The 22325-nt window shown below is 61.6% G+C and overlaps 1 protein-coding gene across 1 annotated transcript; it reads right to left on the bottom strand.

Annotated features, from left to right (window-relative positions):
* Nucleotides 1–2705: 2705 nt before the first annotated feature.
* On the bottom strand, nucleotides 2706–14225 carry ZDHHC19 (zinc finger DHHC-type palmitoyltransferase 19). The gene is made up of 9 exons (XM_039486827.1): nucleotides 14051–14225; nucleotides 12157–12278; nucleotides 10448–10587; nucleotides 9063–9235; nucleotides 8655–8760; nucleotides 7535–7620; nucleotides 6510–6672; nucleotides 5996–6059; nucleotides 2706–2920 (listed from the first exon to the last, which is right to left on the bottom strand). Exons 1-9 carry the CDS (start codon nucleotides 14152–14154, stop codon nucleotides 2802–2804), a joined length of 1077 nt encoding a protein of 358 aa, XP_039342761.1. The 5' UTR covers nucleotides 14155–14225; the 3' UTR covers nucleotides 2706–2801.
* Nucleotides 14226–22325: the final 8100 nt, after the last annotated feature.

Raw genomic sequence — 22325 nt, 5'->3', positions numbered from 1 at the left:
GCGTGGGAGGTCTCCATTGAAAGCATGTGACTTTTCAATGTTCATGATCATGATGTGATGTGTGTAGGGGTAATCGTTAAGAATAAGGTAACTATACTGAATTTTATGCCCGTATGGTCTGAAGGTTGAAAGGAGTCACCAGGCAGTGATATCACTTGGTGATGGTCTAGTCATGCGGGATGGGGTTGCCGGTGACGTAATATACAGCTCAGTTGCCTACCCTGGCCCCATCCCGGAACAGCCAATGGAAAACCATCAAAGCCAACAGCAAAGGAGTGAAACCACCTTGTCTGTGAATGGAGATGAAAGCCTGTTTCAGGAATGGGGAGAGTCCTCTGCCCCCATTCACGGAGGAGGCAGCTCGCTCAGCAGGGCTGTCCAATGAACTTTTGGATCCTGGTTCCCATGAGGCCAGCGCCAGCTCTGCAACAGACTGAGCATTGCGGGGAAACCTCCTATACGAGCTAGGAAAGGGAACTACGGATTTAGTTGGGGTTGGTCCTGCTCTGAGCAGGGGGTGGGACTAGATACCTCCTGAGGTCCCTTCCAGCCCTGAGATTCTGTGATTCTATGAAGCATCGGGCCTAGTCCGCAGTGGGTGATTTCGCATCGGAACCGTTTGTTTCCATCACTCTCCTGTGTTTCGAGTGGAATGTCCTTAAATAAACCATCGCTGGTTTTATACCAGCGTTGTGTGTTCCGCAGGAGCTGCGGGCTAAGGTCAAACTGGGGCACGCTGCTCCCGTGGGGGCAGAGGATCTGGGATTTCGGTGATTAGCTGGTGTCAGGGGCTGGCTAGCACACGGGAGGGATTCAAGGGGATTTGGGGAGTAGGGTCACCCCTGGTTAACCTGCTGGCAGGGCTGGGCTGGCCTAGCCCAGAGGAGATAGCTGGAGTGGCTGAAAGGCAGGCGGGGTCAGGGAGCTACCACAAGAGAGACGCCCTCACGCTGGAGGCAGGGGGCGGGGGGAACAGGGTGACTCAGTCCTGGGTACCCCGAGCTCCATCACGCTCCCCGCTCCACACACGCGCCCGTCGCCAGGTGGGTAACAGAGGCTGGATGCTGCCAGGGGCCGCCAGCTTGAGCTGGGAAGGCTGCGAACCGCTGGCAGGAGACGTCTGGTGAAAGCAGCTTAACAACAACCCTACTGCTGGAAGCCTGGCTGAGCGAGCCCCCCTTCCCCCCCCAGCTGTTCTGGGGCAATGCCCGGGCCGGGGAGGAGGAGGCTGCCTGCTAGCACAGAGGAGCGGGAAAGCGCTGTGCGATTCCAGTGCCTGGGGTGCCTCTTCCCTGCCAGCTCCGCCCGCCCACGCCCACGCCCGCCAGGCACCGCAGATAAAGGCAGCTGTTCGCTATCAGGCAGGGAAGGGGGCTGGCAGCAGTTCTGTTGGGAGGGGGGAGGGGGGTGTTTCATGCCACAGGCCGGATCTTGCACCCGCTGAAGTTAATGGGAATTCTCCTGCTGGCTTCTATGGGCCTCGGATCGGGCCCTGCCTGGGTTGGGGCTGACTGGTGCGCCCAGCTCCTGCAACCGCAAAGCTACACCCAGATCCCCCAGCGGCTGCAGGCTGCCCTAGCTGCGCTGCTGTCAGCTGACGCCAGCTGCAGGCCTGGCCCCAAACGCTTGGCTCCCCTGTGCAGCGCTGGCTGCGTAGAACTCGCCTGCGGGCGCAGTTCCCAGCTCCAGGGATCCGCCCAGAATTGGGCCCTGTGGGCGTGAGGCCCGGGGGGAACGTCCCGCGTGTGTAAGAGCAGCCTCCCCGGCTAGCTGCCCTTGCTGCGCAGGGCCACTCGAGGGATGGAAGTTTTGCCACCCTCTGGCCCGTGGGATGCACGTTGGGTTAATGGGCAGCCAGGTTCTGGCTGGCTCCCATGTCGTTCCTACAGAGCACGGCTCTCTGGGGGCCGCTGCTTCGGGGCTGCGCCCGGGCCTGTGGAACGGCCCCAGCTCATCGCAGGCCCAGTGGAGCGGCACCTGCTGCCACGAGATTTTCAGCCCCGCTCCAGCGCTGGCGCCGCAGCCCACGCTAATGAGGCACCAGTTTAATCATAGCCCCGCAGGGAGGGAAATGAAACCCAGAGCCAGGAGCAGAACCATTCTGATGAACGGGTGGAAGCCGTGACAGCTGCTGCACGCTCCCCATAACGTCTCAGCCCAGGGCACCAGCGACTGGGTCGCTCCTGGCCTTGCTGGGCCAGCTACGGCTGCCCCCATCTCTGCCCTAGGTGGTCGATGGCGCCACCCCCCCCCCGACTCAGCCAGAGAGGAGTGGCAGATACACGACTCAAGCCAATCTCTCGGCCTACCTGCCCCCAGGGCTGGATGTGCTGCCTGTGAGTGAGACATGAGGTGTGCCAATCAGAGCAGTGCCACGCACTAGCTGCCAGGGAACCAGGCATCCACCTGGTGTGGAGTGCGGGGAGGAGGCTGAATTTTGCCCTGCCTGCACTGCAGCTGCTTGACTAATTGATATAACAAATTTTGAGCTGATTTTCCCATCGCGCGCCCAGCTCCATCCCTCGCTCTCTAGCATCGCCCTGCCAAATGCACCCCCCAACCAGGGCTTGCATGCACGGGTGGGGGGCGTCTAGGCAGGCAGAAGCCAGGCAGGGCATCAGCAGAGGGGTGCTGCCCCCTACAGGCCAGCACCAAAATGCCCATCATTCTGAGGTCTTAGCCGCTGAGACATGGACCGAAAGTGCTTGGGGATAGAAACTTTATTCATCAGTTTGTCCAGGGTTTTCTCTCAGGGAACCTTTGTACCTGGAATAAGCCAGGAGCTGCTGTCAGGGGTCCCTTTAAATATCAGACACTGAAAGGAGCGCGGCCGTGGGTGAGACCGCTCTGCTGCTGAGGTGTATTTGGGATTTCCAGTGTGTGCCGCCTCCGCCATCCATCGCTGGCCACTCAGCCATGCCTGGGACCGGAGAGGAGAAAGCGGAACAATGAGTCCTAGCAAGGAGCAGCTCCCACTTGTGCCGGGAGAGGCCACGGCCATCAGCAAACGAAGGCTGCTCCTGCTGTCGGGGCAGAGCTGGATTCTAGTCCCCTCTCTGCCACCCGTCCCCTGCAGGGTCTTCGACAAGTCCTGTAGGGCCTGGATTTCCTGAGCGCTCAGGGCCAGGTTTGCTAGGGCTCAACACCCAGGGGCCTGCTTCCCAGCTCTGCTGAGCACCTGGTCGAGGCTGTCGGTGCCCGTCTGTGGCACTCCCTGCACCCCCTCCGCAGGGGGCTTGGGGGGGGGCAGGTCAGTTCATGTTCAGAACGTAGCCTTTAACCAACAGGCAGAACTGGGAAGTCACCGAGCCGGGAGCACAGGGCCTGGAACCCTTCTGAGACCTGGCTGGGGCAGCTGCACGCAGGCTCGTTCACTGATCAAAGCCATCATTTCTGGGACTGTCGGGGCGGTTTCATGCTAACGCACAGTCTCGGTCACCCCTTTGCTTTGTATACAGATGCATGCGGCGCTGAGCGGAGTTCTAGGAAAGCCTGGTTGTAGACCTTGGGACTCACCCCTGCAGCGCCTCCTGCTGGTGCCTTCTGGGAATTAGCTCTTTGACCCAGGAGCGCCCTCTGCAGGCCGGTGATCTGCTTTCCGTTGGCCCTCGTGTCCCTCCCTGGACCCCGCTGCCCCTTTAGCTGGGGTGCTGCCCCCTGGCAGTACCCCACCGATCTGGGTCTCCCCTCCCTGGGGAACCCCCACCCCACTATCCCCACTTTGCCTCAGTTTTGGCTACTGCCCAGTCTCCATCTAGCCCCATTCACTGGGGCAGCCTGCAGCATCAGCCGCTCATCACAGGGAAAGGGGTTTGGACCTTTGCCTACCCCTGGGCTGCCCCCTGCAACCCCCAGTACCCATTGGCCTTATGCTAGGCCACAGCCTGGGGCTTTCCAGGCTGGAGCTCCCCAGCTCCTCTGCCTGTCCCCAGCCCTGCTCCACTCCAGTACCCTGTGTCTAGCTCCCTGCAGCCAGGCCCACCTCCCTCTATAGGCAGAGAGAGTATGTGTGGGCTTCTGGCTCACAGCCTTTTTATACAGGCCAGCTGTGGCCTGATTGGGGTGTGGCCCAGCTGTGGCCGCTTCCCCAATCAGCCCAGCTTTTAAAGCTGCAGCTTTCAAGACCTGCCAGGACACTTTTTAAACCCCTCAGGCAGGAGCGGGTAACCGCCCCGCTACACTGGTCATTAGCAGGGAGCTAAAAATTCTCCGATAAAAAGCCATAAAAATCCGTGTTTTTCCGCCATTCAAATGAAATGCCAAACGTTAGTTTCCCTAGCCACAATACGTCCAGGTATCAGTGGAGCACCACGGTTTAGTGATATGCCGCAGAACCCTGTTTAGCCGAGTCTCCATTGTCTGGCGCTCTGTATGACCTGAACCAGGGCTGACAGCCCAAGGCCCGGGTGGCAGGGCTCTGGCTGGCAGCCCCAGGCGGCAGGGCACGGGCGGTCAGTCCTGGTTAGGTTAATCCGGAGAGCTGGATAATGGAGGCTCGGAAAACCGGGGTCCTACTATATGGTTTTATTTTTTTCCCAAAATGTAAAAGCTAAAGATTCTCTGTAAAAACACAAATTCCGTGTTTTCTCGCAGCAAATGGATTTCAAATGGAATGTCTCCAAACGGGACATTCCACCCAGTAATGTATAAAACCACGATCCAGCTGCTAAACGTATGTTGGTGTTTTGCCGCCTTTAAATGCTTTCAGAGTGACGTCAACTTAACAATCACCTTTCTGCCTGCACATTTTCCTCCCATCATTGCTACCGAAAGCCCCTGAAGGTGACCAGAATTTAAAGAGAAAAAATATTTCTCTTTCATTTGTCAGTTTCCTTTATATGTCAGCGTCACCACTTCCCCTTTATAGATTATTTAGTCAGATTTCCTTTTCCCTGCTGATTGTGTGAGTCCTTCACACAGCAACTGGGGAGCAGAAACATTTAAAAATAGTTAACTGTGATTGTAAACCTCTCAAAAATGGCAGGAAACGTGGGTGGGAGGGTGGGGTGGGATCTGAATTAACTCTAAACCTGTTCTTGTTAAAATAGATTTCGGTTTGTCACTGGGTGAATGTTTCTGTCCTGTGCTATGCAGGACGTCACATTAGAGGAGCACAATTGTCCCTTCTGGCCGCTCAATCCGTGAGTTGGAGCCGGTAGAAGAAAACAGCAAACAGTTCTGTGAAGATCGCCCAGTTCACTGAAAGGGTTTTCAGTCCGTTTCGAAGTGTGGGACAAAGTGTTTTGCAGGGTGGAACCGCGTCGGCCAGCGCTAGCGGCGGGGGAGACGCTCCAAGCATTGCTCTGAATGTTTGTGCTGACATTTTGCATTGGGGTTGCTGAAATGCCAACAACTGCAGCAAGAAACCAAAACGAGGAAAATGCCTTCCAGCCCGGCCATGAACGGAGCTGACGAACCTTCCTCCAAGGCGCGTGACAGCTACTCACGCGTGGCCAGTGGAAAAGAGACCCAGTGACGCCGCCGACATGCCTGGCGAGTCTTTTCCTTTTAACACGAAAACCTCGGCCTCTGCGTTCTTGGCTGGGACTTTTCCTGCCTCTGTCACAACCTCCCACCAGCCTTGTCCGCTGAGGTGCCGAATGGCAAAGGAAAAGCCTCAGGGCTACAAATGGCGAGTCAGTGTGGCCTAGGGGATGGACCAGAGGACTGGGAGACATAGGCTCTATTCCCAGCTCTGCCATTAGCCTGTTGGGTAACCTTCGATACGTCACGTCCCCTGTCTGTGCCTCAGTTTCCCTGCTGTACCATGGGGATGAAAACACTGCCCTCCTTTGTAAAGTGCTTGGAGATTCTGGCCCCCACTGAAGTCAGTGGGAGTTTTGCCATTGATTTCGGGGGGGTGTGTGTGGGGGAGATTTTACTCCTGGACTTTGTGCATGTGTGCGAAGCCCCAGAGCTAAGAGCAGAGGAAAGCAGGGCTCTGGGGGTGCCACGCTGGGTGAGAACGGGGAGCAATCTGGGAGGTTCTGCTCACCTGTCATAGCCACGTTCATCTTCCTCTCTGGGCTTGCCAGGCACCAGGTCCCCTTGGCGCCAGCCTGCAGAGAGACGCACTGAGCCAAGGTGCAAACGGAAAGTGACATGCCCACCTCCACTGGCGTTGGCACCTCTCCCATGCCCCCCCCCCCGCAGCTTCAACAGGGGCTAAGGGCAGCCGCACCTCTCAGGAGCGGGTGAAATCCCACCTGGGAGGGCACGGACGCTGCTGCTGCTTCCAGTCATTCCTGGGTCTGTGGTGCCAGCCTGAGGCCAGGGATCCGGGAATGCCAGGGTGTTCTGTGGCGCTGGGCTCAGGCCTGGAGCCAGGCTGCCCTTGCTCCGGGCAGGGAAAGGGGCACAGGATCCATTAAGGAGAGAGCTGTGCAAGCTAGTCCTGGGACTGCCTCCAGCGGCCACTGGTAATCCCGGCTGAGCCCTCCCCTCCGGGGCTCCCACGGGACCCTGCCCTGCAGGAGGCTTCCCATGGCAGAGAACGAGTAGCCACGCACCTGGGCTGCCCTCCCCTGGCCAGGCAGGTCCTGGGGGCAGCGGTGGGATGAGAGTCCCGGAGGTGCCGTGTTCAGGCGTGACATCGGGGGAAGGAGCCGGGCCACGGAGACCTTCCTGCCCCTGCGGGTCGCTGCCGTTGGTCCGGCGGCTCTCACCATGTACCTGGAGGGGCAGAAGGCAGCTGCTCCCACACCTGCTGGGGCACAGCAAGCAGGGTCCACAGGCAGAGCCCCAGCGATGCAGAACCAGAACCAGGGACGGCTCTGAGCCAAGACCCACTACAGCGGAACCCCAACTGGGCTGGGAATGGGGGCGAATTGGCCCCTGCGTGAGTGCTGAGTCCAGAGCGCGGCCCCAGGGTGGCCCAGCCTGGGAGCCAGAGACCCGCGGGGTGTCCACAAAGGATCCCTGTTCCAGCCAGTGCCGCTGAGTCCTGCCTCGTCTCTGCCAGGCAGCAGGGAGCAGGCGAGGGTGAGATTCCCAGCAAGGCCAGCTGGGAGGCCGCCCTTCCCTGCAGAAATCCCCCCTTGGAGAGTCATCGGTAACGCTCGGTGCTCAGCACAGCATGGCGGGGGGATGGATCACCGGGAAAGCCCCTCAGCAAACAGCTCGGCTCCTGTCCAGGGACTTTTCCTGGGACGTGGCCACCTCGATCACTCATACATCCTGTCCCCCTCACTCCCTCTGCCGCCCCGGGGTGGACAGGGACCAAGTCCTCCTATACGTTTATGCAGCGCCTAGCGCGACGGGGCCCCGCCGATCCTGGCTGGGGCCCCGGGCGCTAATGCAAGAGAATAGGGATAAGATCCCAGGGAGGAGGTATCCGTGGTCGATGACTCGGCCCAGTCGCTGCAGTTCTTAGAGCGGGGGCTTCCCAGGGCTGGTCCGTCCAGGGCTGCGATGCCCGTCCCATCCCCGCCCGGGCTGGGGTTAGAGATGGCAGCCGATCGCCTGCGTTCTCAGCATGCCCTGACAGCCACGGGGTTGTGAAAGGAGGGGGGTTAATCTGGGGCCTTGCACTCACTTTGGTCCCTGTGGGGCACACAGGGCCGCGTACCAGTTCCTGGCCCATCCCAGGTCGAAGGGATTGGCTCTGCCCTCCTCGCGAGGCTGGGGACAGAAGAGACACAAGGGCTGAGAGCTGGGGAGCGCTGGACCAGTGCTCCCCCACAGGGCTCTGGCACAGGCGGGACACAGGGTGCCCTCCGCTGGTCAGCGCTGGCACCTGCACCGCCTGTAGTTTCAGAGGCAGGAACTGGCTAGAGCGTAACCAGCTGGGAAGGACGATGCTTCGCTGGCAGCGCAGGTGTCAACGCAGGGCCATGCCTCTGAGGTGCTCACACTGCGTTGCGGCCGTCAGCTGCATCCTGGCCTGACTGCTGCCAGGGCTGTGCCCTGAGCACGGCTGGCCTAGCCCCTCCTGAGGACAAGCCTCCAGCCCGTGCCCCCGCCAGCCAGCGGCAGCGATGTCCCCACCAGGTGCGGCTGATGGCCTGGAAGGGACCCTGCAGGGCAAGGTCTGTCTCTCCAAGGCAGTCCCCGAGCCCCCCTTCCCCCGCGCACGCACCGGCTCTCAGAGCCAGAGCGACTCAGGGGCTCCCAGGGCGCTGTGTGATCGCGCCAAAACACACACACGCCGCTTGGCTTGGCGAGCGCTGGAGCAACCGGGCTGGTTATGCAACCACTGTGCAGCAGCCAGTCCCAGCGGACTGAGCCAGAGCCCCCCTGAAGCGCCCCCAGCCTCACACACAGGTGCCTTTGACACAGGCCTGAGCAGGCAAGAATCCCAGTGTGGGGCCCGTTGTATGCACATGCACCCTATGCACACACATGTATGCGCACAGACACACACACACACACACACACGTGCCCGGGCCCGTTGTATGCACATGCACCCTATGCACACACATGTATGCGCACAGACACACACACACACACACACACGTGCCCGGGCCCGTTGTATGCACATGCACCCTATGCACACACACGTATGCGCACAGACACACACACACACACATATTGTTTTCTTGGACAGATTTCCCTTGACTAGAGCCTGGAGCAGCTTTTACCCTCTGGTTCTACCACCACCAGCTGCTGCTCACACGCCCTGAGCCCCAGGCTGGGCTCCCTCCTCCCCCCCGTACCTTGAGCTCATAGGTGCGTTTAGCCAGCGTGATGAAACTGGCCTGGGATCCCACCAGGATCAGGAGAGGCAGCAGGTAGAGAGCGGCTGGGATGGTCACCATGATGCTGGCAGCAGGAGAGTAAGGGAAGGATAAAGCCAGGTCTGGACAGGATTGTGCTGCTGCTGAGGGGCGAGTCCTCTGCCCTCCCACTGGGTGTGGGACACAGCCTGTGTATGTGTGTGTGTGTGTGTGATCAGCCCCAGCCCCCTGGAGCCTGGCCTGGCCTGTGTGGGGTGAAGCTCAGTGCATGTGCATCATGCCAGCTGCACGCCCAGGGCTGGGTGCTCCATGCCAGCTGCACGCCCAGGGCTGGGTGCTCAGCGACCCGTGGCAGGGGGAAGCCCTGGCTCGTCTCTCCAAGGATACGCACAGATCTTCTCGGCGCCATAGGCCTGGTGGGAGTTGAGCACCAGGTAGGTGATGCAGGAAGCCAGAACCACCACGTTGTAGCTGCACAGGAAGGCCACGAACAGGAAGAAGAAGCGGAAGTTGCGGCAGCCAATGCAGTTGTTCAGCCACTTACAGTGGTGGTCGAACTCCTGGGTGTGCAGGGAAAGTGCCCGACATCAGCGCTGCCCACGTCCCCGCTGGGCCACTGCTCGGCCCCCATCCCGGGGCAGCTGCAGCCGCTGGCCCAGTGCCGCAGTGAGCCAGCCTGTCCTATAGCTAATGGGGAAGTAGGAACAGGCGTGGGAGGGCTCAGGGTGGTGTACGTGACTGCGAGTCTATGGGGGAGCTGCGGAGCTGTGTGTGCAGGGTGTCTGTGCCGGTGTGTGAATACGTGTGTATGGGCGGAGTGCGGAGCTGTGTGTACAGGGTGTCTGTGCCGGCGTGTGTATACGGGTGTATGGGTGGGGTGCGGAGCTGTGTGTGCAGGGTGTCTGTGCCGGCGTGTGTATACGGGTGTATGGGCTGGGTGCGGAGCTGTGTGTGCAGGGTGTCTGTGTTTGTGCCGGCGTGTGTATATGGGTGTATGGGCTGGGTGCAGAGCTGCGTGTGCAGGGTGTCTGTGCCGGCCTGTGTATACTGGTGTATGGGCTGGGTACGGAGCTGCATGTACAGGGTGTCTGTGCCGGCGTGTGTATACGGGTGTATGGGCGGGGTGCGGAGCTGTGTGTGCCGGGTGTGTGTGCTGGCGTGTGTATATGGGTGTATGGGCTGAGTATGGAGCTGCATGTACAGGGTGTCTGTGCCGGCGTGTGTATATGGGTGTATGGGCGGGGTGCGGAGCTGCGTGTGCCGGGTGTCTGTGCCGGCGTGTGTATACGGGTGTATGGGTGGGGTGCGGAGCTGTGTGTGCCGGGTGTGTGTGCCGGTGTGTGTATACGGGTGTATGGGCTGAGTACGGAGCTGCATGTGCCGGGTGTCTGTGCTGGCGTGTGTATACGGGTGTATGGGTGGGGTGCGGAGCTGTGTGTGCCGGGTGTCTGTGCCGGCGTGTGTATACGGGTGTATGGGTGGGGTGCGGAGCTGTGTGTGCCGGGTGTCTGTGCCGGCGTGTGTATACGGGTGTATGGGTGGGGTGCGGAGCTGTGTGTGCCGGGTGTCTGTGCCGGTGTGTGTATACGGGTGTATGGGCTGGTTACGGAGCTGCGTGTGCCGGGTGTCTGTGCCGGCGTGTGTATACGGGTGTATGGGCGGGGTGCGGAGCTGCGTGTGCCGGGTGTCTGTGCTGGTGTGTCTATACGGGCGTACAGGTGGGCTAGCAGGCTCCCAGCCCAGGGTACCGAGCGCAGCCCCGCCGGCCTCACCTCCACGCAGACGTTGCACCAGGGGCAGTGGAAGGTCCGTGGCGGGCAGTAGTACTGGCACTTCTGGCACCACTGCAGATCGAAGCATCTCTCCTTGACACGAAGCACCTGGATCACTAACCCGGCCCGGCCCTCGGCCCCTGGCTCAGGGAGACACCGCGTGGGGTGAGACTGTACTCCCAGCGACGGGGCCTGGCCCGGCACCAGCCTCAGAGGGAGCTGGGCAGGGAGCTCGAAGCAGGGCTGGCGGTGCAGCGCTGGGGAACAAGGTCCCTGCCCTGCTGTACGGCCCAAAGCCCGGCTGAGGGTAAGGGAGGTGGTGTATTGCCCCCTGCCCAGCCCCGGGACCCAGCTCCCAGCCCCACGGTGCTTTGCTGTCCCAGTGGGGGGCGCTAGGCAGTCCCGGGAGAAGCCGGCTGTGGGCCATGCCCAGGCGGGGGTGGGGGGCCTGCCAGGAGATCTGCGGTGCTGGAGGCGGGTGAGGTGAGGATGCTGGAGGGCCGGGGACAATGGCTTGTAGTGGAAGGCCACAGAAATCCCACCAGCGCTGGCTGGGAGGCTCGGAGGTGTCCTGCCTTGTAGCCGGTGTGTGGGGAGTTTGGAGGGCCTCAGCCTGGCTCCGGGGGGACAGCCATGCCAGTCACCTCCCCCCGCCCCCACTGACAGCCCTGGCTGGGCCTGACAGACCCGCCTGAGCCCTTGGCTGGGCCTAGTGGGGTGCTGGCACTGCCGCTGCCCAGGCTGTGTGGGTTCCTGTGCCTCTGGCGCTGCCCGGCTGCCCCTCACACCAGCGCAGCCTCGCTGGAAAACAAAGCCAGCTTGGGACAGAGCCATTCCAGGCCTCCTGGGTCCCAGGGCCAGGGAAAGGCCTTGTTCTCCGGGAGGCTTGGTAACCAGATCCCACTCCAGGCCGGGATGTGTCTAGACCCCCCACCCCGCCCTGGGCCACAGGGGCAGAAACTGGCAGCTGCCTGCGGCCTGCACCTGTACATCTAGGGACACGCTCTGTTCTGCTCAGTGCAGACCGCTGCACTCACACATGCTGTGCGCCTCTGAGGGGACTTTACTTTGGTTCTTTCTTGCTTTTGTTTTTTCCCTCCCGCTCTTTCTGACTCATTGCCAGCAGCCAGGACGGCCCTTATTCTGTAGTGGGGAGGTGCTGCTTGAACCCAGAGCAGACCACCCTACCCGAGACTGAGCATTGCTCTTGTTATTGAAGGGAACAGCAGAATGCACCTGTGCATCTTGCCCTCTGCTGTATGTAGCTGTCACTGCTCAACAGCGTGTCATAGACCCTATAGTGCTAACAGCTGCTGAAGAGTCTCCCCAACGTCAGTGGCTGGGGCTGTGCTTTGAGGATCTGAGCTCGCACCTCGTCACTAACCCCAAGTTCCCAGAGGCCAGGGATTTAATACGTTATTTTTGTCAAGCAGATTAGCTCATTGCTGGCTTCTAGCCTCTGTCTGTGCAGCCGTGGGTGGATGAGCGGCTCAAAGGGGAGGGGGAGGAGCACTGGAGGGCAGTCGGGTGCCTGTCCCTGTCCTGCCCGTAGGTTAGGTTTCTGCAGGATCCTGGGCGGTGACTTTAGGCACATGCCAGCCTGAGAGCTGGCGGGCCAGGGAGCAATGCAGAGCCCTCAGGAGGCGGCCAGCCCTCACAGCAAAGCCCATCTGTCCCGCCCCTCGGAGCCCGGGCCATGCTCCTGTTACCTCGGTGAAGGATCCCGGGGTCCGTGAAGCTGGCCAGCAGGAGGTTGGTCACGGCTGGGATGAAAAGGATGCCCGCGACCAGAGGGAAAGCCAGGGACACGTGGATGGCCAGCCAGCTGCATCTGAAATGGAAGGAGAGCAGAGGGTGGTAGCCCACAGCCAGCGAGCTCTTGGTGCAGCTTGGACGCTAAGCAGGGGGAGACCCGCTCAGTGCTTGGATGGCAGAGAAAGGCGCCAGCAGGGGTGGAGATGGGGCTGTGCTGGGGCAGGTGCCAGCACCCAGAGGAAGGGGGAGACAGAGGCCACGTGGGGCCATTGCAGATCCCTGACCCTCTTCCTGAAGTCAAAGGGGGTTGCTAACACTGGGGTCCTGGGCAGATTCCCTCCTGGGTCCGGCTTAGCGCTGGTCTGATCCCTGGGCAGGCTCTTTCGCTGACCTGTCTGCTCCTGCTGGGGGGGAGATTCCCGGCCAGCCCACGAGCACCGAGGTTGGCAGCTCTTGGGGCGTGTCTGCTGGCCAGAGGCCGCAGCGGGTGAGTCTCCACTGCCCCGGACATGTGCTCGTGCAGACGTTCCCGCTCGGCCCCTCCTGCCTTGGGGTGGGGGTGGGCTTGAGATCCCCCGTGGCACTGACAAAGCACGAGGACAAGTCTGTGGTGCCGGGCGGGGAGCCCGCCCCCAGGCGCCGTGGAGACGGACCCAGTGAAAAGAACCCGGGGAAGGGTCCCAGACTTTTCTGAGCCTCAGCTGATCTGGTTTGGTGGCCAGGGCTGCGGCCCGTCCCTAGCAGGAGTGGCCGGCCCTGCCCAGCTGATGCCGTGGCGGAGTTAGGGGCTCAGTGGGGGTGCGGGAGAGACGGGCTTAGCGCAGCCCTGAGCTCTAATCCCAACTCCGGCGCTGCCGCCGGCTGAGCCAGTCCCTGACCTTGCGCTGGTTCCACGCCTCAGTTTCCCCATCTGTAAAATGGGGCGAACCCGCCTAGCTGTGCAGGGGGTTCACTGGCGCTGGCCAGCGTACAAGGCTTAGGTCCAGGGGCCGAGCGCTCTGTCCTTCAATGCTGACTCCTGGGGGATTTGCTCGCTGGCCAGTGAGATCCATCTACAGCTGGCAGGGCCACCCCAGCCTGGGGCTGAACCCAAAACAAACACCGTGCGAACGAAGACCCCTCCCCTACCCGGCTGGCTCCCCACAGGCCTTGGGCCTCTTGACACCCCAGGGGGCTCTGACCCATAGCACAAGCTGGTCCGTCTGCGTGGGGACGGGCTAAGGTGCTAAATTCACCAGGACCAGCCCAGCCCTCTCTCCATGCCCAGCGGGGCCTGGCACTCCCGGGCCTCACCCCCTCTCTGTAGCCAGATGCCCTCTGCCCTCGCTGGGCCTGCTCGGCTGCCCTTGTCCCCGGGTGACTCATCTCTGAGGGGGGTGTTGTCCCAGCCAGGCCAGATCACCCTGCGGCCCCTCTGATCCCCTGCCAATCACTGCCCGGGGCGGAGCTGGCTTCTTCCAGGAAGTGTAGATCAATAACCGCCTGGGGCTCGGGGGCAGGTGGGGTTTGCAGGGCTGGGTCACAAAGGTGCCTGCCCCTCTGGGATTGACCTCATCCTCGTAGCCCCCTCTCCCTGGAGCAGCTCCAAGCACGCCGCAGCCTGTACGCGTGCCAGGGTCGCCGCAGGGCAGATTGCAGCCCCCTCTGGGGTGGAGGCCGCAGCGGGAGAGGTTTTGGCTACGGGCCCCGGGGTAAACGCCTGTCCGTATGGAAAGCGCCTGGGGGTCCCGGCTGCCCGTCAGGAGCCGTAATTGCTGCCCGGAGGAACGGACAGGCGGACGGTACAGCCCCCGGTGCTGCTGAGCCGGTGCCGTCCTAGTGGGGGTTCGAACCGGCGGCCCTGCTTACGGGAAGGAGAAGAACAGGCTGCTCAGGGCCAGGAGGGAGCTGAAGTGAAAGGAAGCGGAGAGGCTGGGCAGGACCCAGCGTGGCACCGCCCTGGCAGGGAGCATGGCGGTGGCTGTGTGAGCATCCCGCACAGCCAGGGCTCTCCGAGACCCCCGGAACCTCCCCCGCAGAATGTCGGCCCCCCGTTCCCTCGGTTACACGCTGACCTCGCAGGGAGCTCCGCGGTGCTGCGGGCCATCACAATGGTGCACTGGGGCCACGTGAGAGGGGAGTGGGGCCTAGTGGTCAGAGCAGGGGAGCTGGGAGCCAGGACTCCTGGGTTCTATTTTGAGCTGTGGGAGGGGAGTGGGGTGTAGTGGTTACAGCAGGAGGAGCTGAGAGTCAGGATTCCAGGGTTCAACAGCCACCCATTCATTGTGTGAGCCTGGGCAGGGCTTGGTCCCACTCTGTGCCTCAGTTTCCCCCTCTGTACAGTGGGACGGGGGTGACAGGTCCCTCCCCAGGAGCACAGTGGGACTTGCTGATGAGTGTGTGGCCTTTAGAAGAGACGCACGAAGGCCCAGAGCTGCCGGCGGCTCTGTTTGACCAGCATCCCAGCATTGCTCACAGCCCTAAGCAGGGCCGGGCGGCAGGAGGGCGGCAGAGAGAAGGCACCAGAGACCCCCACTGAGCGCATTGCTCCAGGAAAGGGACTTGGGTGGGTGCCCCCAAAGGAGGCAGAAGGGGTGTTATTAGCCACCCTTCCCATGGGGAAACTGAGTCACGGAGCAAGGGAGTAACTTGCCCCGGGCCGCTCAGGAAATCAGCAGCAGAGTTGGGGAGAGGACCCAGGAGTCATGGCTCCAAGTGCGACACACTGGAGTGTCTCCACAGGCAGAGCGCTGGGTTCCCTGCCCCCACTCAGCTGACACACCAACTCTGCCTAGTCCAAAGCTCACGGGTGCAGCATGCAACAGCACTGGGGCCCTGAGCGTTTCCTGGAGAGCCCTGGCCCGCTGGGGAGGCCACAACCCAACTTCTCTCTCCTTGCCCACCCAGGGACCAGGGGCGGGGGTGGCACCGATCCCTGCTCTAACCCCCGGCTTTAGCACCCAGCTGAGCAACCAGCAATCACTGCCGGTCCCAGGTGGTCCCAGGGACCATGGCTAGGCTGGGGAGCAGAGGGCACCAGCATTCAGGACTGACCATGGCTCCGGCCCTACCCGCACTCTGCAGGATCTGGCAGGGTAAGAGCTGCAATGCCCCCCTGGTGAGGGAGGCTGCCTCGGGGCCGCGACCGGCTGGCAGAACAGACCCTCAGCCACTTCTCCTGCAGCGCCCGCTGTCAGTGCCGCGTGGGCTGGGCTGTGCCAGAGGGCACACAGGGCCTAGACACAAGCAGGGGGCCAGAGCAGAGCCGTGAGCACAGGGGTGAGCGTCCTCCCCCACGCAGGAGCCATCGAGTTCACTCTGTGCACTCAACAAGGCCCGAGAGCCAGGGTCCCGACACCCCTAGGGACGAGACGGCCATGGGGTTAGTCCCGGTCGTTGTGGCAGGAACGTACCTGCCCCGGGGGAGTTCAGATGGTCTCTGCCAGTCTCTAGAGATGTGCAAGCACCCAGAACCATCTGCCTCTGGTGGGTCAGGCAGAAATAGCCATTCCTCCAGCCAGAGCTGGGACCGTTCCATCCTCTAGTCTGGCCTGCGGTGCCGCACAGGCCCTTAACTTTCCCCCAGGGACCCCTGGACCGAACCCCGGAACTTGTGTCTGGCTAACACAGCAGGGCTGGACTGGAGGCCACCCAGGAGAACCCACCGCTTCCCTGGGCAGTTTGCCACCCTCACTCTTCAAAGCGTGGGCCCTAGTTCTGATTTCAGCGCGTCTGGCTTCCGCTCCCAGCCGGCGGCGCCTGTTTGACCGTTCTCTGCCCCTCAAAGAGCCCGCTAGCACCGGGGACGTCCTCGCTGGGAGGGAACGGGCACAGGGTGACCCAATCGCCGCTCGAGCCCCCTTTGGCGAAGTGAAACACATCGAGCGCTTGCAGTCTCCCACTCCAGGCATTTTCTCCAGCTCTCAACTCATTTTTTGGGCTCTTCTCTGCATCAGTTTTTCAACAGGCTTTTTAAGCGGTGGGGCCCAGGACTGGCTGCAGTATTCCTGTAGGAGCACTGAGCGGGGCTGGATCCCCCCTGTGCCTGCTCACCCCTCCCCGTTTATACTCTGAGGAGCTCTTTAGCCCCATTGCAGCAGCATGGCTCTGGGAGGGCGTGTGGCCACTGCCCCCTCAGAGGCACAGCTGGCCCGGAGGCTGGCCCCCAGTCTGGAGGTCTGGCTGCACTCCTTGGACCTGGATGTGCGTCCCTGTGCGTGGGTGGGTTCAAATGCATTTTGCTGGAAGGGCCCGGCTTCCCAAGTGATTCCTCGCCCTGCCTGACAGCTTCAGCCGCATCATTATCCCCCCTCCGCCATCGTTGTCCCCCCCACCCTTTGCCAGCATTGGTTCTGCGTTTAGTTCCAGACCATCGATGAAAGTACTGAACAGTAGCGGGCCTCGCCCTGATCCCTGCTGCAGACACCCTCTAGAAACCCCTGCACGTAACGGTCGGCAGCTCCTTTGAGATCTCTCTTAGCCAGCTCCTAATCCACTGACCGTGTCCTCCGCTGATATTGCAGAGTGTTAATGTCCTGTGGCACTGAGTCAAACACCTGAAAAAAATCTCTTACACCTATGCAGTGGCCTTTAACCACCAAACTTGTAACCTCCCAGAAGAATGCAATTGGGTTTGCCTGACAAGATCTATTTTCCATGAACCCACGTTGACTGGCATGCACTGCATTCCTAGCTTGGATTCTTTATTGATTAAATCCTGTATCAGCTTTTCCATTATTTCCCCTGGGATTGATTGATGTCAAGCTGTCATGTATTGAAAACTGTGTTAAAATAGCAATCGTCACTTTAACTTCTCAGAGGTTTTCCTGGTCCTTCCAGGTTAGAGGGCTCTGTCGGGAAGTAGGTGATCAGTGCCTGTCTGCAGACTGACTGCCTAGAGAAAAGTGGGGGGAGTTGCACCTTTCTGTTTGTAGGGAGCAGCCTGCTTTGTCTCTCTCTGGTTTTGGCTTGTGTCATTGTTCTGGATTCTAAGAATTAAAGTCCTGTTAAGTTGCAGCCTTCCAGCAAGAGGAGTTATGGTTGTATCTAACGTCTCTCTGTGTGCCTTGAAATGTAACACTAACCAGACTAGTTACCCTGGGCGGCCCACTTGCCTTTTCTGAATACTGGCACAACATGAGCACTCTTTCAGTCTTCCGGAATTTCCCTAGCATGCCACAATGTATTCAAAATGAGCATCAGTGGGCCAGAGATCTCCTGAGCCAGCTTTGCGCAAGTTCCCTGGGGCAGCTGATCTATCTCAGCCAATAGGTACCTGTCTCACACCTCCTTAGCTTCAGCCAAGCCCCAGAGAGGAGAAAAGATCCCTTTCCTTTCCTTATTCTCCTCTTAGCTCCCTGCCTACAGCCCCATCTACCTGCCCCTCACAGCCAAAGCCAGCCCCCGGCACCACACCCCTTTTGTACTGTGTGGGAGGTGGGGGCCCAACCCTGATCCCAGCACTCAGGGCAGACAGCTGGGCTCCATCCTTTGGGGATAAGGTTAACCCTTTCCCTACCAGCGTCCACAGGGGTTCTAATCATCCCGTGTCTAAACAGTCACGTTCACACTGGCCTGCCAGCCCTCCCCCAGCTACTGTGGAACAAAGCAGCAAACCCAGAGGGAAAGGGCGCTAGGTGGGTAGCAGAGGGAGGCAGCGCGGGGCGCACACAGGCCTAGGAGGCAGGGTGGGATCCTGGACAGTTCATCTCCCCTCCCCACTCATTGTCTGTCTTGTCTGTTTGGGGGCAGGGCCTGTCTCTTGCTCTGTTTATGTGCAGCTCCCCGATCTCTGCCCCTTTAAGGCCCCCCGCAGAGCCGGGGACAGCAAGCCCTGGCCTAGGGAGCAGCCCAGCAGGTGGGTGTTGGGACCCAGCTGATCCAGCGCCACCAGCTAGTGATTGGCTCCGAACCCCAGCTGGGAGATATAAGTGAGGCCCGGGGTGGGGGGGTTGAAATGAAATATGGCCCTGAGCAGCAGGGGAAGGCCGCAAGGGGGCAGGTAGAGCTGGTCCCCCTGCTGTGATGGGACCTTGAGCTGCTGGCGGGTGGGGGGCCCAGCTCAGGACTCATCCGTTGGTTACGTTTCCCTATTTCCGGCGTTTGTGCGGAATCAAAGAGCCTGCGCACGAGGCGAAACCCCAGCACTGGGCACAGCTGCCTCCTCTGCTTTGTCCCCAAGCTGTGCGCAGACCCATCTGACTGCAGGGTCTCGTCAATGGTGCTGGAACGGGGGGGAGGTTAGGGGGCCATGCACCCCCCCGATGCCAGGCAGCGTGAAGCGCAGCCCCTGCCGGTATCACTCCGAACCTGCCTGAGGCTCGCAGGTTTGGGGGGGCAGTGCTACCCCTGCCCCCTAAACTACACCCATGTGACAAAGTGGGGGGCATGGCCCTCTCAGTGCCCCCCCACGTCTATCAAGGTCCCGGTGCCCGTGGTCTCTTTCCACCCCTGACATACGTCTCCTGTGCCCAGATCTTGCCAGAAATCTTGCCAAGGGCGAGGCTGCGGGTGAGCTGCAATCAGAGCCAGGCTGGGGGTGGGTCAGAGGGACCAAGGGGCTGGCTTCAGGGCTGGGGCAGGACAAACCGTGTAGACAGAAGTAACCTTGATCCGAGTATCCAAACTCCTGTGTAGCTTGTTAGGGCCGCCCTCTAGCGGTGAAGGAAAGTGTGACCGTCTCCTTGCTAGGAGACCCCAGGTATTTTTTGGAGCACACGCTGACAGCTCAGTGCGGCAGCGCTCCCGGGCTGCTGAGCTCTGAGTGCAGGACCCTGAGCCAGGCTCGCTTCGGATCCAAGCCGGACACAGAAAACTTTAATTGTGACAATCTTCTTACACCACCAAGCCCTGAGTTCCCTGTGCCAGGGGCTGTCGGGTGGAAGAGCTGGCTGGGGACGTCTAGCTCAGAGAAACACACATGGCCGCATGGCCTAAAGAGCAGGTACGTTTGTTCTCACTAATGATGCACAATCTGAACGGCCGGTGGTGCAAACACGGGCATCGCGCAGCCCCTGGGCAGGGCTGTTTGGCTCAGACAAGCTCGAGCGTGTAAGTGGAGCTGGCAGACAATGTGTCACTCACGTCTCTTCTGCACCCTTAGAGCGAAACCGTCGCTGTTCCACGGTGCAGGGGCTGGCTGCACCGCTGAGTCCTCTCTGAGTGCACCCCACCGGGCTCGGACCTCAGGCCTCCGCTCCACCGCTCTCATCGTGGACTCGACTTGCTCATGCTCAGACAGGACCCCCCGAGTGCCGACCGTTCTGGCCCAGCAGCAGGTCCAGCTGGATCAGCAGCTGCGGTTTTTCCCTTCAGGAGCTGTGACTAAGCTTGCCAGGTGTCTGGTTTTTGACTGGAACACCCCGTCGAAAGGGGACCCTGGTGGCTCTGGTCAGCACCGCCAGCTGGGCTGTTAAAAGTGTGGTGGGCGTGGGGCTGGCAGGCTCCCCACCCGGCTCCATGCGGCTCCTGCAAGTGGCGACATGTCCCTCTGGCTCCTAGGCAGAGGCACTGCCAGGGGAGCTCCATGTGCTGTCCTCACCCCAAGCTCCGGCTCCGCAGCGCCCATTGGCCGGGAACCGCAGCCAATGGGAGCTGCAGGGGTGGCACCAAGGTGCCTCCCACATTCTTTGCCCTCTCCTGTACCGCAACCCTCTGCCCCAGCCCTGAGCCCCCTCCCACATCCAAACTGCCTCCCGGAGCCTGCACCCCAAGCCCCTGCCCCAGCTGGGAGCCCCCTGCCACATCCCAAATCCCTCATTTATAGCCCGACCCCGGATCCCACACCCCAGCCCAGAGCCCTCACCCCCTCCTGCACCCCAACCCCCTTCCTCAGTCTGGCACTACCTCCCACACTCTAAACCCCTCAGCTCCACCCCCAGCCTGGAGCCTCCTCCTTCACCCCAAACTCCTCATCCCTGGCCCACCCCAGAGCCCACACCCCAACCCCTTGCCCCAGCCTGGAACCCCCTCCCATGCCCTGAACCCCTCATTTCTGGCCCCACCCCGGAGCCTGCATCCCCAGCCGGAGCCCTCACCCCCTCCTGCACCCCAACCTCCTGCCCCAGTCCGGTGAAAGTGAGCAGGGGAGTGAGGGTGGGGGAGAGTGAGTGACAGAGGGAGTGAGGAAGGAGTAAGTGGGGGGCAGGGCCTAAGGGGAGGGGCGGGGCAGGGGGCGGGGTAACAGGGTTCGGTTTTGTGCGGTTAGAAACTTGGCAGCCCTAGCCGTGACCTGTGGCTGCCACTGACCCGAAAGAGCCTTTCTCCAACCAGCACCGTTTGTTTAACCCCAGGAGCAGAGCGCTTCGGAGCAAAGGGCTTTAACCCAACCCCTGTGCACGGCTGTCACACCCGGCGTCCAACGTCCTCCTGCTGGGGACCAGGGAGGCCAAAGTTTTCCAGGCCCACTCGCCAGGCGCTGGGATCCTCGCAGGCGTCTAGGCTCCTAATGTCAAACGAAATTGATGGGAGTTGGAGGATGTGGGCCAGCAGCCTCCCTCTCCAAACCCTGCTCTCTCCTTGCGGGATTGTGGGTCACAGCGGTGATACGTAACTGTGATGGGGGGCACATGACTGCCCCACACCCATCACCTCTGGAATGTTCGGGGGGGCGGGAGCGGCGACGCCAGGCAGCTCGGGCAGCCCCGCGTGCATGGCGAGGCTCGGGGAGGATGTGCCATCTCCGCCCCCGACAGCTGGCACCGTAGATGCTGTTGCTAAATGGAAGGCAGGGCCAGCCCGCCGGCCCCGCGTGCACGGCGAGGCTCGGGGAGGACGTGCCATCTCTGCCCCGACAGCTGGCACCGTAGACGCTGTTGCTAAATGGAAGGCAGGGTGAGCCCTGCAGCGGGGCGAGGGGAGCAGGTTCCCCTGGGCAGAGCCCCTGCCGTAGGAGTGGGAGGGAGAGCAGCCTCTGGCCTGGGAATAGGTCCGGGGCGTTGGCCCCAGGGCCGTCTGCAAAGCAGCAGCGGGACGTGCTGGGATGCCAGCAGCAGGCAGGGACAGCGGGTATCACTGGCCCCTAACCTAGGTTGTGGCCCCGCCCATGCTCAGCACCCCCTCCCCTGAAGCCAGCCAGGGGCTGGGGCAGCCAGGGGCAGCTCGGGCCACTGCTCGGGCCAGCAGCTGTGGTGGCTCGGGCTGGCGGGAGCAGGGCCAGGGGTGGCCCAGGCTGGCTGGTGGGGAATGGACCAGCTGGGGTGGGTCGGGCTGGCTGGCACAACTGAGGTGGGCAGGCCGGAGGGGTCGGGGTCAGCCAGCGCGGCTGGGGCCAGGCAGCCCGGGCTCCTCCAGTCGCAAGAGGGTGGGAGAGGCTCCAGCCACAGGGGTGGAGGGCATGGGGGGGCTCAGTGGGCGGGGCCTCAGGTGGAAGGGGCGGGGCCATCAGGTTCACCCACCGCCCCCCAGCAGGGAAGGAGAAGCAGTCCCATGTAACGGGGTGAGGCAGAGTCTGCAGTGGCCCCTCTGCAGTAGCTGCTTTGGGACATTTAGCTGTTGTGATAGGGAAGGTAGAAATCCGGCTGGGCACGTGACACCCCCCTGCCCCCTGCGTTGCCTCAGTGTCTCAAACTCCCCCACATCTTTCGATTCCCAGGCCCCGACCCCACTCCACAGGGACCAGTTCGCTCCCTGGGGAACCAGCCTGACAGGCCCAGTGAATCAAGGTGAAGGCTCGTGCGTTGTTCTCCAGCGTCTGAGGATCCACCACCCGCCCCTTCCTGGGTGCGTCTCCTGACAGCCCTGCTCCAAGGTCAGCCTGGTTCACACACACTAGTCATGCATCGTCCCTGGCAGCTCCAAGCCCATCCCCACGGGCCTACAGGCCAGGCCCCACTCAGAGCTCGGCTCTGGTGCAATTCAGAGCGAAGCCCAGCCTGGGGGCTGGTTGGTTCCTACACCCCACACTGCAAAACTGCCCTGGGGTGGTGGCCAAACCTCGGTGCGAGAGACCACGACGCGTCCCTGGTAGAAGATTTCACTGAGACTTTGCTCAGCACCCAGGGAGGGGAAGCCAGAGGCCAGCTGGGCGCCCAGGGTGGTGGTGGTGGCAGGAAGGTTAATTGTGATTCCATCGGTAGGACTGGACGTGAGAGACGGAAATGACCCACTCGCGGCTCTGGTTTGTCTCCTGGGGCTGGGGCAGGGC

This window comes from Mauremys reevesii, linkage group 9, assembly GCF_016161935.1.
Source record: "Mauremys reevesii isolate NIE-2019 linkage group 9, ASM1616193v1, whole genome shotgun sequence".
In the NCBI taxonomy this organism is placed as follows: domain Eukaryota; kingdom Metazoa; phylum Chordata; order Testudines; family Geoemydidae; genus Mauremys; species Mauremys reevesii.
This window is presented reverse-complemented; position numbering and strand designations above follow the sequence as displayed.